A 14,486-nucleotide genomic window follows, 5' to 3' on the forward strand; every position below is an offset into this window, starting at 1 on the left:
GACTCACAAGAATATATGATTGTATCGTAGCGGCGTACAGATCATTTCATAGTACAAAATTCATGTATTACCTACAACTATGGCAATGGGAGTCCCCTTCGTGCATGTTCTGCAAGATAGTCAGTCCACATTGCTTGCGCGATTCCGTCCCTACGAGCATCTGCGTGTCTGCGCTCAGCAGCATCCGCCGGTCCCTCTGAATGTGCGCCAGATCCAACACCATCATCCTCTGCTAGATCGTGCCCGTACTCGAGGGCAAGATCAAATATATCACCGTTGTTTCTTCGCATGAAGTTGTGAATGGCGCAAAGCGCCGCTGGGATCCGGGACTGGATGTCCATGGAGTATTCAGGCGCGCATATTAAGATGCGCCATTGTCGTTTCATGACGCCGAATATCCGCTCGATGATGTTGCGAAGTGCAGTGTGTCGCAAGTTGAACAACTCTTTCGGGTCTTTAGGCCTAGAAAAAAATTAATAGACAGACTGACAAAAGAAAAAAGGAACTCACGCGAGATTAGCTTGACGCCATTCCTTCAGGTGGTAGCGGACACCTCGATAAGGCACAAGAAGTGCGTCGCATGTACCAAAGCCAGCATCGGCTAGAAGATACTTGTCTTTGGGCACACGCAAATCATGAGAGCATGCGTCGTTCCAAAGGGAAGCATCGGCAACTGAGCCGTCCCACCCTGTGAGTGAGTAAATGAAAAAGAAGTCGAGGTCGCAGATAAACAAGCAGTTCTGCGATAAAAAGCCTTTCCTGTTGCGCAGGACAACATGGTCTTCAAGCGGCGCAAAAACGCGGATGTGGGTGCCGTCAACAGCACCGATACAGTGGTCGAAGAATCGGAATCGAGGGTCAGCGTGAATTGCCGCAGAAAGTGGGGTGTTTTGGTCCGGGAAGCGGACGTTCAAGGTGTAGAAGGGAGCCGATGAAAAGAACATGAGTAGGCGTTTAAAATATCTGCAGAAATCAGCACAACTTGAACAATAGTTATATCAAAAGTTAGGCACTTACCTTGTAATCGTATCGGGAGAGCACTGGAACCTTTCTCCGACGTGGCGAGACGAAAGTCCAGTAACACACGTGTAGAGAAAAATGCCGAGTTGCTCTGACACGCTTACCCCATTCCGGGACTGGACAAAGCCGTGTCGGTTAAGAACCGCTAACAGCTCATCGAAAATTTGAAGGTCGACGCCGAAATTGTGTCTGATCCTGTCTGGATGACCACTGATCAGTTCATATACCCATGCTTGCCCAGTAAGTATGGATGTGTGGTAAGGAATTCTTTCAGCGCGGGATAAGAATAAAAGATGGTATAGATGTGTGACCTGGGCGACCACAATGGTGATGATAATGACCACAATTTTGTGTCGTCGATCGTGTTGCATTTGCGCTTCAATATCCATGGCAGTGATGGATATGACACGCATATATATGCCGATTATCTATCTATATACTTACATGCCATCTGGACCTATCACGTGCAATCATCACGTGCAGTTTGAATCAGAAATTTCGAACCCGGAGTCGTTGTCCAAACTGGACCTAAGCAACGCATGACGACTTTGAAGTTCGCTTCGTGCGATCGCGTTGGGCATATTTCATCCGCCGTTGCTAGATAGCTTGCTTTTTTCCCATGGCGCCCCCTGGCGTCCACTGTCAACCATTCATCTTGAGGAGTTCACCATTTTCATATCGAAGACAAATCCAAGTGAGGACTCAAATGAACGATTCAGCATCATGATAGTACAACTGCTCGACTTGGCCTGCAATGGCTTTCCACGTGAGAAGGAGTAGCGACATGAAGGGTACCGTTCCTGTGCGCTCGAAGCCTTGGGGAGCGTCTTGAATTGAGGATACTGATTGTATGATCGATGACAAGTCGAAATCGTTAAGGACGCTGATAAATCGACCACCGAAGCGGTATCCCATAATGTTACTGGGGCTGACGTTGCGGTGATGCACGCCTCTCTTCCAGAGGGCGCGATGGCCTGTCGGAGTAATGGGTGAATGATAAAGAACAAGAAAAGGACATGATGACACTTGCACTTGACGACTTCCCACCATGCGAGGAGAAACTCTTTGTCGCTCAGCGTCGTGATTGGATCAAGCTTTCTGAGCAAGATGATACGTATGACCCGGTTGTCCCTGTGGTCAATTCCTAGTGCCTTTCTGATTGAGTTCAGCACGGATAATGGTAGCTGGAACCGGAGATCTAACGCACTTGACACCTAGAGTATGGATGTGTTCGCTGACAATAGTGGAGCAAACTGCGTGTGGGGTGAACTTGAGGTCGGCGGACAAGCCAGAGTTGCCAGGAGTTGTGTCTATCACTGACGCAGTGGCGTCAAGATTATCGGCCATGATGGGGCCTTCCTAGGGAGATAGAAAAGAAAGGTAAACTTTGGGATCAAGAAGACGAGATTGAAGCTCGTTATTTAAGCTAGCGCAGCACTATTGTCGGACATTTCGAGTCAAGGTCCGCAAGTACTGATAGTAGACCGATAGTTCCTAGTCGAATCCAAAGAAGTTGATGAGAGATCCCAAATTCTCGGTTAATTTTGTGGCGCAGTATCACTTCATGAACACGACCTGCCAGCATCTGTTATTGATCAAGAGATGTTAAATCGGTATGTGAAATAGGCTAGGGTGTGACATGGGTGGACCCGGGTGGCACCCGTACCCAATCCGCGGGTGGATGGAACTTCAGAAGCCTACCCGCACCCGTGCGGGTGAGAGTACCACGGGTGCGGGTGGATCCACGGGTGGGTCCGCAGATGGTATGGGTCACCCGCGGGTGACACATTATGAATCGTAGAATACGACATGGGTAGTACTACATAATATCAATCACAGTCGATTTTGCTGATACCAGCCTGCCTGATTCTTTTTCCTTGCCCTTTGCCATCTTCTGCCGCATGATATTCGTAGCGACACTGAGATCCGGCATAAGAGGCGTGTTGAACCACGATCCAACAGCAACCTGCGCTTGAAGGTCTGGGAGCTGATACCGTGTTGAAGATGATTCACCTGTAGACGGCCACCAGAGAAAGCACGTTCGGCATCAACTGAGGAAGCTATGGAGCATTAGATCACTACTACTTTGCTTCATCAACGTCGTCCGAAACTGTTGATGATGTGGCTGTTTCAGCTGAGTCTTCAGAGTTTGCAGGGCCACCACACTCCTCGTCGAGGAGTTCTTGCTCTAGAGGGGTGAGCTCGGCATTTTCCAAACCATCTTCAAGAGTTATGATGTCATTGTTGTCAGAGGGACATTTACGGCCTCGTTTTGCGACCTTCACTTGTCGTTTCCGCTTTGGCTGACGGTAGAAGAAAGAAAGAGAAGCCTGGTTATGAAAAATTAATATAATACATGCAAAGATGAATCAAACGTACCTTTGCGATAAGGTTCACAGTATGGGGAAAAAATCTGATTGAGGACGAGGAATGGAATTGGACTGGTCATTTTGCACGTCGAGTTTTGAACATTGAAAACTTAGAAGTAATATCACATTTTGATAGCTCTGATAACAACAAATCTGATTTTGACATTGGGTGGGAGTTCGGTAACAAGTTGTGAGTTTGACTCGGCCGAAAAATATTGAGTACTGACTACCCGCGGATACCTGCGGATACACCCGTTTAGCAAGTCCTCCGACCCGTACCCGTGCGGATGGAACCATCCACGCTACCCACCATCCGTACCATCCGTCCCACATTCCGTCCGCGGGTGGTACCCGGGTGGGTATCCGGGTAACGTCCACCCATGTCACACCCTAAAATAGGCATGCATTGGAAATACTTCGCCCTTGAACACCTAATGGGCCTCGCAGGATTTAGGGAGGCGTTCGAACACCCATATAGCCAAAAGTTGGCTCCTCGACGTGCGGAGGAGCCGGCTGTTATTGGTGACGATGCAGGAAATAAATAGCTGAGCGGCCTGAGCCCCAACATAATAACACGCACGTGGCGGTCATTTTGATTGGTCAAAATGATCCACGTTGATTATGAAGGACAAAGCCTATGGAGAAGGAATGTCACGAATCTGCTCACGCCTTAACCAATCTCCCCACTCGGTGCCAAAATAGATGTTCACCAGCCTCCCCTTCCTTCCCCCAAATACCTCCTTCTCCCTGCACCCATCCCCCAACATCCTATGAGATGGGTGGTCCAAACGACATCCATCAAAAACAATACCCCACAACGATGTCTAAAAACGCTGCCACCACATAACATCCTCCCTCTCGCTGAGCACATGTTCATAGAACAAAATCTGACCCCCAGGTTTCAGCACCTCCGCAGCCAATGAAGAGATGGTGGATTGTGGCGAGGGGATGGAGCAGAGAGTGAGGACAGATATGAGTGTGTCTACAGGTGGGTGCGGCGCAGGAAGATAGGAAAGGGTGGTAGAGATATTTTCAGCACCGCAAGGGAGGATGAGAAGTGTTCCATTATCTTCGTTGTACCCAGCAGCAGAGGCAGTACGGCGCAGCTTTGCATGCATATGCACGTTGGGTTCTACAGCTACGTATTTCGTAACACGCGAATGGTCGAGGTAGTTGACGGTGTGGCCGTGTCCTGTCTTTTGTATAAACAGATTATCATTTCGGTGGAAGAAGAGACGCACCTGCACCGAGGTCTAGCACAACGCCATAGGCGTGTGGAGTGATGAGCCCTTTTTTGACCGCCCTTCCGGCTTCGTCAGCGCTATCACCATAGAGGTCCCATGGGACATGAAAATGCGGGATATCTCAAGAGGTTGGAAGAGTAAGTAGGAAACATGCCAGATTGCTATAATCGTAGGCCAGAGGCCGCCGACAAAGCCAAGACGTAGGTCTGTGACCACTCCGAAGGCTGCATCGAGGCGCATCTCAACTTGAGCTGACGCACGCAGTAAGCACTTGCCAGTGACTTATATAATTACACGTGCAAGCAGCACTGTGCTACGTTTGGATTGGACAGTTTTGTTCTATACTCCCCTTCATCGAAGTTTATTGAAAGCCCATTGCCATCTTTGCTTTCTCACATACTCTCCAAACGCACTCCACGTCGTACCTGGTCATACCCTCGCGCTGCCTCTTTATGACTTGCATGCGCCACCGGATCATCCTTACGTGCGGACGCTGTACGCATACCGTACAGCGCTGGTACAGCTCTATGCGAGATCACGCCAACTGGACTCTGCAAGTGTGCGATTTGCCCGCATGGGAAGCATATCACTGTGGTGTCAGTTCGGGTGTGAGTATCTCGAAACGCCACACCATCTATTTGCCAAGTGTCGTCATTTCGTGGAAACGTGCAACAAGTCGTCGCAGGAAGTGGTTGATATAACTTCCATGCTTCTTTGTGAAGCAAAAACCACTGTTCAAACAACAGATATTTATCTACACCCCGCATGGCACTTGTTCGTTGACGACACTTTAGTGTGGCCCTTGCACCAGACTCACTATTGCTTGGGAACTTACCTGCGATTCAACCAGCAGATCAAATAACCACTGGGCTGGCGACAAAAATAGTGCACGCATGGCACGTTGCAAGTATTCGTTTGGCAGCGTAAATCTGGGGGATGTACAAGCGTATTATGAATCCGATGGTCGGAAAGGCTGAGCGTGTGTTTGATTTGCCTAGACATTTGCGGCATTTGCAGTCACATTCATAATAGCTATGATCATGATGTATTTCGAAGAGCTGAGGAGGCACTTCTGTATGTAGTACCTGAGTTACATCAGTAGCGTAGTCAGCTAATTTATTTATCGTTTATTGTTGAAAGTTCTGGCATAATTAAATTCCTTGGCTTCGAAGTATCGGCGGTCTGATGGCGTAGTTGGTTATCGGCATCTGTCTAACACACAGAAGGTCCTCGGTTCAATTGTTCATGCCTAAAGTACCCTACTGATACACCGTCTCATCGTACACTCGTTCCATAATTAACGATTAGCTTCACCGTCTGTTGAAACACATGCTCGTATATGAACTACTGCAGGCTTCGAAACTCGGTTTTGTTCCTGATTGATTGAGCGTTCTGTTTCTTGGAACACTTGAACTTGAACGTCTCGGTTCTTCAAGTTTTCCAGCAAGTTTCTGTCTGATTGTATATCTCCGGCTACGAAACCAATTGCATTCTGAAACAAAATTATATTTTATGCGCAGTTATTTAAATGCTGCTCACCAAACCACCACCGCGACTCTGGGCATCACATCTTGAGGATTTCCGATTCTCTCGAAGGAGTAGCCGCCGATTCAACCTATAGGTCACGTTGGTAAGCTCATTGCGTTTATCATCTGTCTGATCCATTTGGCGACTGACGAGGCTAACAAGGAGTTCCCTACGACTACAAAACATGCGGGTCAGTATTTTGATTTGATTTGAAGTATTCCACATCATTACCATTAGGCCACAACAACCATATTCCAAACCACACAACTGCGTCATTTCAGTGGTAGTCAGATGCATTACCAATGCACTCACAGTTTTGTTTCACGACTGTAAACTTGAGGCTAGTTAGGAAATATTTCATTCGGGGAAGTAAAATACTTACCAAGATTATCACGGTTATGGTCGTCAAACTGAGAGATCATTAAAGGAAACGACTGAGGAGAGAGGTAAATACCTGGTGACCAGAGCAGTCTCTGTATAGAGGTAACGTCAGAAATCCACTCAAGTAAGATGCTTCCTATCTTACCAAGTGTCCAATGAATCAAACGGTCGACCGTTGTCACCGTGCTATAAAAGATGTAGTAAGGAGTGGTAGGCGATATCGGATACATAGTCATACTCTCTAAAACTAGAGACTCGTCCCTTTTGCAGACTCCAGGTGACGCCGACGGTGGTGATGGAGTCACAGGCCGCACGTGCAATCCAAGACAGCGCAATCAGCACAATTTGACTGTCTATAAACGTCATGATGTCCGTCATAGAAATCGCCCTTACTGAGATAATGAGCATGGAGATCTGTGCGACTACGGAGAGCATTCCGCAAAGAACAGGTAAGAAAAGGCTTCTAGTCAACTTCCAAAGTCGAAATGCGTAAAATGACTGACACCAACCGTAAGCACCAAATAATTAATATACATCAATCACTTACATGAACGATGAATACCGTAAAGCCACTCAACATGATGACAAGGTCTGCCGCTAGAGGAAGGATATTGAGTCGAGATGGATCACTATAGGCGCTGACAGTCATTGCCCGCAATGTTAATATTATGCAGACAAATTGGCCCAGCTGAATCAAACTACAGAACGGATGTCAATCGAAGGCACCAAGTCAAACATGGAACATACAGGATTGCAGATACCTAAACATGATGCGATCAATAGGAATATATTGCAAAGTTGAGCGACTCACAGTTGCTTTCAAGGCGAAGCCATCGCTCGCGAATCTTGTAAAATACAAGTAGGACTGGCAGGCAAGACAACCAAACAATGCAGCGCTCAAAAGCCCACCAACTTGGGTCGGCCCGATGATGGCCACAGATCCATCGGAACTATTTGCAGAGCCCTCTAAGCTGCTACTCATCGTACCCAACGCCAGGTGATACGAAACAATCTGATCGCTGTGTCTGGCTTATCGAAGCGTTTACCGATACCAGTTGGTGATGCGAAGAACCTGGAAAAAACGGTCAAGTGCAGTAATTCCAAAAGTGCGGCTCGATGTCCGATATTTATATGGCATGTGCAATTGAGCTTCAAGTTGGGTTGGACTCCGAGTCGGAAGTAGTAGTATCCCCGGATATTTGGTGATGTCATTGGGTTCATACGCAGCACAATCATTTCTGATGAAGCTCAAGTTATGTACGTTCCGCTTTGGCGATAGCACTAGTACTTACTTCTGTACGTTCCCTAGCTAGCTTCACTCGTGTAGCGTTGGGGTGATAGTCGTTGCAAGCTTGACTTGGATCCGAATAGTCGTCTGTACAACAGTCGCTAACTATAATAGTTAGTTGGACTTACCGTCATTGTATTAATAACGCAAGGACCGTGATGTGCGGGACTAGGCCTGCGGCCGTATGGACGGCATCGGAATTCGTCGGGATATCTGCAGAACCGATACATAGCTTCGAACCCAACTCCCACGGCGTTTGGAAGTCTGATTCAACCTCTAAATTCTAATTCATGTCTTGACTCCACAAAGAAAAATGCAGATTATCTTAGAATCAATTTTTTTGCGACATGAACAATTTGATGTGTTTGTGGCACTTCGAAGACGTCGACATTGCAAGTTTGAAATATTTTATGGGGCAAGCGGATGACCATTTGCATAATTAGATAATAAATATTTCTCGACTTTGTATCGGTCTGATGGCGTAGTTGGTTATCGCATCTGTCTAACACACAGAAGGTCCTCAGTTCGAGCCTGGGTCAGATCACATTTTGTGCTGTTCATTGAAGCTGTCCTATTTTTATCGAACAGTCACCCTAAGCTTAACTTGTCCTACCGCCAGATGCACAATGAGCACCTATCTTTACGAACTCCCAACTACCGGCGCTATCTCTTTTGGAGACTTTTGCGTCGACACTACGGCATCCAATGCATATGCAAGTCACATCGCTGAAGCCACCCAAGCGCGAGCAAACCTACGCGGTGTCCTGAAAGTGACCAAACGCACTGGCACAGATGACAAGGATTATTTGCGCTTGATCAAGGTGCGCATCACCGTTTGCAATTCGGGGCTCGCACAGTATATATCCCCTAGGTTCTCGATGACTACCTCCCATACTTGCATGGGATCATGGCCTGTGTCGTATCAGGGGACATTCGTCTGAAATCCGAACCCCGTGAGTCTTATGGTGATCCGCTATGCATTTGACTGACTAGCCTGAGATTCGAAGAATTCAGCTGGCGCACGACACTGTCCGCACATCTATTTCACATGTCCCCAAGAATCACTCTTGCATCGCTGCATGCGGACCTTGCATCCTCATTGCTCACTTATGCCTTTGCGCTGTCGAATTTTGCGCGTGTGACGGTTGAAAGTCTCGGTTCTTATGAATATGATCGAGCGATCTCAGAAATCGAGAGAAAAGCGAAGGACGAGAAGCTCAATTTTGCGGTGACAATGCTGTGCAGAGCGAGCGGGATCTTTACCTATGTGAGCGAGAAGGTGTTGTTGGATTGGGATAAAGGGGAGGGTGCGTCGGTTAGGCCGCCCGATCTGAGGAAGGAGGTTAATGCTGCCCTTGCAAAGTCAGTACGCTCCCTCATTTCATCTCATCTCATGTTGGATGCCATGTTGTAGGATGGCACTCGCTGACGCGCAAACTCTGGCAATTCGCAAGTTTCTCTCCAAGTCTGCATACGACAATGCCATATCCCCCGGCCCTCCGCTTCCAAAATCACACCCCTCTATCCCGCTGATATTTAAATTCCACCTTGAATGCGTGTCGCTTTACTCCTCTGCGCGTGCGCTTGCCATGACGCTCGGCTCCACACGCCCATCTTCCTCGTCCTCTAATCCGGACTCCAATGCAGAAGTCTGCGTCGAGCTGCGCCGTTACCTTGCAGATGCATCGGCATTTCATACAGCGCTTGCGCATAAGTGGCTTGGTGTTGATGCAGGAGAGAGTGGAGTGCGCGAAAAGGGCGGGGAGGCGGTGGCATGGTTGCTATGGGCAAAGAAGGAGCTTGAAGACATGAAGGAGAGCGGGCTTGGTATTGCAGTAGGGCGGGACCGCGAGAAGCGGGGGCGCAAAGGACGTGTCGCGGATGAATTGGAGAGCGTGGGCGTATTTTTGAAACACTATAAGAAAATCAATGATTCGGTAAGTCGAAGGTATTTCGATTGCATGAAATATTGGGTACTGATCATTTTTTTTTGTTTACGGCGGGCAGCTGACATTTCAGCCTGTGCCTAAGCAGCAGGACTTGCAAGCGCGGATACCTACAGGGATTTTGGCGGTGCATGCAAAGCCCTACACACTTCCTTCCCCAGCATTCGGACCTGGGTCCGTCGAACATGCACGTCTACAAACGGAAACGCTAACACTAGAACACGATGATTCGTCCGGCGATGAGGCTCTTGCTAGTACTACCAGTCCGCGCACGTACGCTGGAGCCGGTTCGTACTTCTGACCCTTGTACAGTTAAGGTCAAGTGCTGTGTCGCATGTCCTGGTAGGTACAGTGAGGTTATACTATATCCACTTCTAAATCAGGTCTCGATCGAATAACCCCCCTTCTGTTATTTATCTTAAGACGAGAAGCTGTACTCCTACTTGAAATGCTTGATGAATGTGGACGTCTCAGATCTGCGAGGTATGTACTGGCACTTGCAATTTTCATCAGGTGCCTAGGGCTGAGAACAGTCCAAAGTTAGCAACAACCCACCCCTGGAGTGGAGCAAGCGCCTCGTTTTTGAGGGCACTATTTACGATGTTTAGGAGCCAGTATGTCAGGAGACGGCAAACAGCGGCTTGGCATAATGGAACACGCTGAACTAGTACTAGTAGCGCGCTGATTTGTGATAGACATGAAATTTGCTCATGCAGCAGAACTGTTGCGCTGTACCAGTTAGTCGAGATCTCGAGATGCATTACATGTGTAACTTTGCCTTCAAGTGATTTCAAGAGCATGTCCAACACGCTGTATTTGGACTTGGCCTGGACATGTCCGTGATCGATCATCGTCATCTGCTACGGCATATACCGTCAAACATTCCGTGGCCCAGACCTGAATGTGTCTAGTCCGTGACTGGGGTTAACGTTGATCACGGCTGCTCCATTACTTCAGGCTTCCATCGGTACGCGGAGTGTGATTCTGCCATCCTGCTAGTGTGGCTCTGTCATCTGCCAACCGTCGGTGCTGACCTGCCAACGATCAGTTGCCATGCATGCGTCTTGTCAAGTTCATTGTCGACCTATTCAATTCAGTCAATAGCGTTGTCGACGACTTACGTACAGACAAGGATTGTTCACAAAAAGGTGGACCCTTCAAGGATAACTCGCGTCCGTAGTGTTGACATTTCTTGTTCTAGGGCCAAATGGATCTATAATGGACAGCTCCGTTCTGATTTCAGCCATAATAATCACAATTGTCACTTAGCCTTCCATCACTTCCTTAGACGTGTCAAACGCAGCCGCCACCACTGTCAATGTGTCTCAGGTCGACAAATACTGCGACCGTAAAGGGAACCACAAGCACAATATGGCATATGGCACTTTACGCCAGGGTGATGCCCGAGATCGGAGAAAATATGATTGTGATGGTATACGGGAAGGTAGCCACAAAGGATCACTTTCAATCGGAGGACTTTGAACTATTTTTATCCAGTGCATCGACGAAGAGTAGCTTTTGTGTGCGGCAGCGCCTTTTACAAGCTCTAGAGTGCTCGATATCTATTTGCAAATCAGGTTGAAACGGAAATGACGTCCTTGTACACCTTGGGGATATAATGCTTACGGTAACGTCATTTGGTGTCGTAAGGTGGGAGGCCCCACTTCTCAGGCTTGAAATGCTCGATGGACGTAAGCGTCTCATCTGGGACGTATGGGCTGGGACTGGCAACGTCCAAAAGGCGTTCGTCAGGTACCCAGACAACTGAAGAGAACGTGAGACCAATTACAACTCTGAAACAACAACCTACCTGACATTCCGGCTCTTTTCCCCGCTTGGACACCGTAAACGGCCTCTTCAAAAACGAGTCCTTTGCCCCTTTCCACAGTCTCAGCCTCTGTGCACTGCTCTGTAGCGCCCACTGCCTTGCCTAGAACACTTGCAGCATACAAGAAGATATACGGGTCAGGCTTCCCCATAGTCTTGCCTGCTACATCATCAGCGCAGACGATGTTGTCTTGAAAGTAGTCAAATAATTCTTTGAGATTCTCAGACTTGCGGACAAAGTTCCGTCGTAAGGAAGCAGTGGCGACTATGATTGGAACGTTGTATTTCACCAGGTGCTGAATTAACTTCTGTACTCCCGGAAGGAGCTGGACAGTTGACCACTTCGCATCTTGCTTTTCTTGGGACTCTGTGAGGTACCGGTCGATTGTAAGATCGATGCCGGGAAACAAAGAGAGCAGGTGTGTCGCAGATTCAATTCGTGCTGCGATATGGTTTGCGTTGAACGAGTTCAGAGAGATCGGAGAGCGTACGTTTTCCCATGAGCTGTGCCTTGATGTCCCATGTCATGATCTTGCCGTAGCGACCGAGGATATCATCTTGGAGTTTGTGTCAGCTGTTGAAGAAGCGCAGTGACATGGAGCGTACTATTGACTTCGGTATATACTCTCTCTGTGTCAATGAGAAGGCCTGTCGAAGACGCGTCTTGCCTTGAGTACTAAAGGAAGTTAGAAGTACGACGCACCATCCATGTCAAAGACCACATTCTCACATCGGGGACTGCAATATTTAAGACATATTGCAATCCCCGGATGGTGTCTGAGTCTATGATAGTTACGTGGAGGAATTCGAGACTCGGAGGGGCCAAGCAGCAATGATTCCCATGTGGCGGCACTGATACACTATGTCCTCGAGCTCGGTGATACGCCATGATGCAGACACATGTCGGAGTGTACGTGTATTAGATCAAGCAGTCTCGTTGCAGAAAATTATACCCGGCATGATACGACGAGCGCGTATCGCGAGATACTTGCGAGAGAAACTGTCACGGTAAAGTCTTGCGCTGTCCTGCGCAACACGTATCGATACGTGGTGGACGTTAACGGCAGCTTCAACACTCCGCTCTCCGACCTTCGAGGTGGGAATTGCCTTTTGGGGCGGCGCGCGATTTCATTGAACGTGGCAATGGTCGACCCAACTTGAGTTATTAGTTATAGGTTGTGGTCAAGACCAGTTAAGTTCAGTTCGTGCCCTTGGTAGATCTATAGGTCAAACCTTATAAAATTACCTTCGGCCAGACCCCAGACGTCCCTTCCATCACTTACTGAGACATGTCAGATGCGGCTGCCACCACTATCAATGTGTCTCAGGTCAACAAATACTGCGACCGTAAAGGTGATCGCAAGCACAATATGGCATAGGGTACTTTACGCCAAGGTGATGCCCGAGATGTGATTGTGATAGTATGCGGAAAGGCAGCCACAAATGATCATCGATCACTTTCAATCAGGGGATTTTGAACTATTTTTGTCCAATGCACCGACGAAGAGTAGCTTTTATGTGTGGCAGCGCCTTTTACAACCTATAATCGATATCGGTAGCGTCATTGGGTGTCGTAAGGTGGGAGGCCCCACTTCTCGGGCTTGAAATGCTCGATGGACGTAAGCGTCTCATCTGGGACGTATGGGCTGGGACTGGCAACGTCCAAAAGGCGTTCGTCAGGTACCCAGACAACTGAAGAGAACGTGAGACCCTAAATTACAGCTCTGAAACCACAACCTACCTGACATTCCGGCTCTTTTCCCCGCCTGGACACCGTAAACGGCGTCTTCAAAAACGAGTCCTTTGCCCCTTTCCACAGCCTCAGCCTCTGTGCACTGCTCCATAGCGCCCACTGCCTTGCCTAGAACACCTGCAGCATACAAGAAAATATAAGGGTCAGGCTTCCCCGTAGTCTTGCCTGCTACATCATCAGCGCAGACAATGTTGTCTTGAAAGTAGTCGAAGAATTCTTTGAGATTCTCAGACTTGCGGACAAAGTTCCGTCGTGAGGAAGCAGTGGCGACTACGATTGGAACGTTGTGTTTCACCAGGTGCTGGATTAACCTCTGTACTCCCGGAAGGAGCTGCACGGTTGGCCAGTTCGCATCTAGCTTTTTTTGGGACTCTGTGATGTACTGGTCGATCGTGATATCGATTCCGGGAAACAAAGATAGCAGGTGTGTCACAGATTCAATTTGTGCTGCGATGTGGTTTGCGTTGAATGAGTCCAGAGAGATTGGAGAGCGTACGTTTTCCCATGAGCTGTGCCTTGATGTCCCATGTCATGATCTTGCCGTAGCGACCAAGGATATCATCTTAGAGTTTGTGTCAGCTGTTGAAGAAGCACAGTGACATGGAGCGTACTGGTGACTTCGGTATATACTCTCTCCGTGTCGATGAGAAGGCCTGTCGAAGACGCGTCTTGAGTATGAAAGGAGGTTAGAAGTTCTACGCACCATCCATGTCAAAGACCACATAATCTATTCTTCTTTCCATGTTATCTACTGGATGAAATCGAACACGATCAGTGAGATGGATGCGATGGCACTGTTCTGAGTCCATGATAGTCACGTGGAGGAGTTCGGGACTCGGCGCGGCGAAGCAGCAATGATCCCCATGTGACGGCGCTGACACACTATGTCCTCGAGCTCGGCGACGCCATGGTGCAGACACATGTTGGAGTGTGCGTGTACTAGATCAAGCAAATTCCTTGCAGAAAATGATACCCGGCATGACACGACATGATTAGAAGAGCGCGTATCACGAGATGCTTGCGAGAGAAACTGTCACGGTAAAGTCTTGCGCTGTCCTGCGTAACATGTGTCGATTGGCGGTGGACGTTAACGCCAGCTTTCGACACTCTTTGAGGTCCGCTCTCCGTCCT

General features: G+C 48.3%; 7 protein-coding genes, 1 non-coding gene and 1 pseudogene across 9 annotated transcripts; 4 read left to right on the top strand and 5 right to left on the bottom strand.

The window, feature by feature from the left end:
- Nucleotides 1-1,722: 1,722 nt before the first annotated feature.
- F5891DRAFT_952007 (uncharacterized protein) lies at nt 1,723-2,070 on the bottom strand (the record flags this gene model as incomplete). Its single annotated transcript, XM_041375086.1, has 1 exon — nt 1,723-2,070. The coding sequence occupies one exon, from the start codon at nt 2,068-2,070 to the stop codon at nt 1,723-1,725; it is 348 nt and encodes a 115-aa protein (XP_041226087.1).
- A 1,982-nt stretch (nt 2,071-4,052) lies between these two features.
- F5891DRAFT_1128413 (uncharacterized protein) lies at nt 4,053-4,873 on the bottom strand (the record flags this gene model as incomplete). Its single annotated transcript, XM_041364278.1, has 5 exons — nt 4,053-4,157; nt 4,196-4,213; nt 4,238-4,581; nt 4,631-4,710; nt 4,737-4,873. The coding sequence occupies 5 exons, from the start codon at nt 4,871-4,873 to the stop codon at nt 4,053-4,055; spliced, it is 684 nt and encodes a 227-aa protein (XP_041226088.1).
- Nucleotides 4,874-5,096: 223 nt separating this feature from the next.
- On the top strand, nt 5,097-5,495 carry F5891DRAFT_952058 (uncharacterized protein; the record flags this gene model as incomplete). The annotated part of the gene is made up of 1 exon (XM_041375090.1): nt 5,097-5,495. A coding segment is annotated over one exon (399 nt), but the record flags the coding sequence as incomplete, so codon positions are not given.
- Nucleotides 5,496-5,812: 317 nt separating this feature from the next.
- Nucleotides 5,813-5,884, top strand: F5891DRAFT_t71 (annotated as a pseudogene). The gene has a single exon. The product of its transcript is annotated as a tRNA-OTHER (tRNA).
- F5891DRAFT_295493 (uncharacterized protein) lies at nt 5,825-7,379 on the bottom strand. Its single transcript, XM_041371234.1, has 11 exons — nt 7,353-7,379; nt 7,089-7,302; nt 6,780-7,039; nt 6,687-6,727; nt 6,615-6,633; nt 6,543-6,570; nt 6,473-6,494; nt 6,392-6,427; nt 6,311-6,335; nt 6,173-6,248; nt 5,825-6,106 (listed from the first exon to the last, which is right to left on the bottom strand). Exons 2-11 carry the CDS (start codon nt 7,188-7,190, stop codon nt 6,065-6,067), a joined length of 651 nt encoding a protein of 216 aa, XP_041226090.1. The 5' UTR covers nt 7,191-7,302; nt 7,353-7,379; the 3' UTR covers nt 5,825-6,064.
- Nucleotides 7,380-8,299: 920 nt separating this feature from the next.
- F5891DRAFT_t72 lies at nt 8,300-8,373 on the top strand. The gene has a single exon. It is a non-coding gene; the product is annotated as a tRNA-Val (tRNA).
- F5891DRAFT_1032267 (BRO1 domain-containing protein) lies at nt 8,301-10,505 on the top strand. Its single transcript, XM_041361656.1, has 6 exons — nt 8,301-8,650; nt 8,701-8,782; nt 8,837-9,191; nt 9,244-9,766; nt 9,837-10,258; nt 10,316-10,505. Exons 1-5 carry the CDS (start codon nt 8,456-8,458, stop codon nt 10,074-10,076), a joined length of 1,395 nt encoding a protein of 464 aa, XP_041226091.1. The 5' UTR covers nt 8,301-8,455; the 3' UTR covers nt 10,077-10,258; nt 10,316-10,505.
- Nucleotides 10,506-11,408: 903 nt separating this feature from the next.
- Nucleotides 11,409-12,491, bottom strand: F5891DRAFT_980112 (HAD-like domain-containing protein; the record flags this gene model as incomplete). The annotated part of the gene is made up of 5 exons (XM_041376971.1): nt 11,409-11,539; nt 11,586-12,044; nt 12,094-12,159; nt 12,209-12,278; nt 12,306-12,491. The coding sequence occupies 5 exons, from the start codon at nt 12,489-12,491 to the stop codon at nt 11,409-11,411; spliced, it is 912 nt and encodes a 303-aa protein (XP_041226092.1).
- A 497-nt stretch (nt 12,492-12,988) lies between these two features.
- Nucleotides 12,989-14,266, bottom strand: F5891DRAFT_295745 (HAD-like protein). Its single transcript, XM_041371236.1, has 5 exons — nt 14,059-14,266; nt 13,967-14,008; nt 13,852-13,917; nt 13,344-13,802; nt 12,989-13,294 (listed from the first exon to the last, which is right to left on the bottom strand). The coding sequence occupies exons 1-5, from the start codon at nt 14,162-14,164 to the stop codon at nt 13,164-13,166; spliced, it is 804 nt and encodes a 267-aa protein (XP_041226093.1). The 5' UTR covers nt 14,165-14,266; the 3' UTR covers nt 12,989-13,163.
- Nucleotides 14,267-14,486: the final 220 nt, after the last annotated feature.

The sequence above is a fragment of the Suillus fuscotomentosus genome (assembly GCF_016647785.1).
Source record: "Suillus fuscotomentosus strain FC203 chromosome Unknown F5891scaffold_26, whole genome shotgun sequence".
NCBI lineage: Eukaryota > Fungi > Basidiomycota > Agaricomycetes > Boletales > Suillaceae > Suillus > Suillus fuscotomentosus.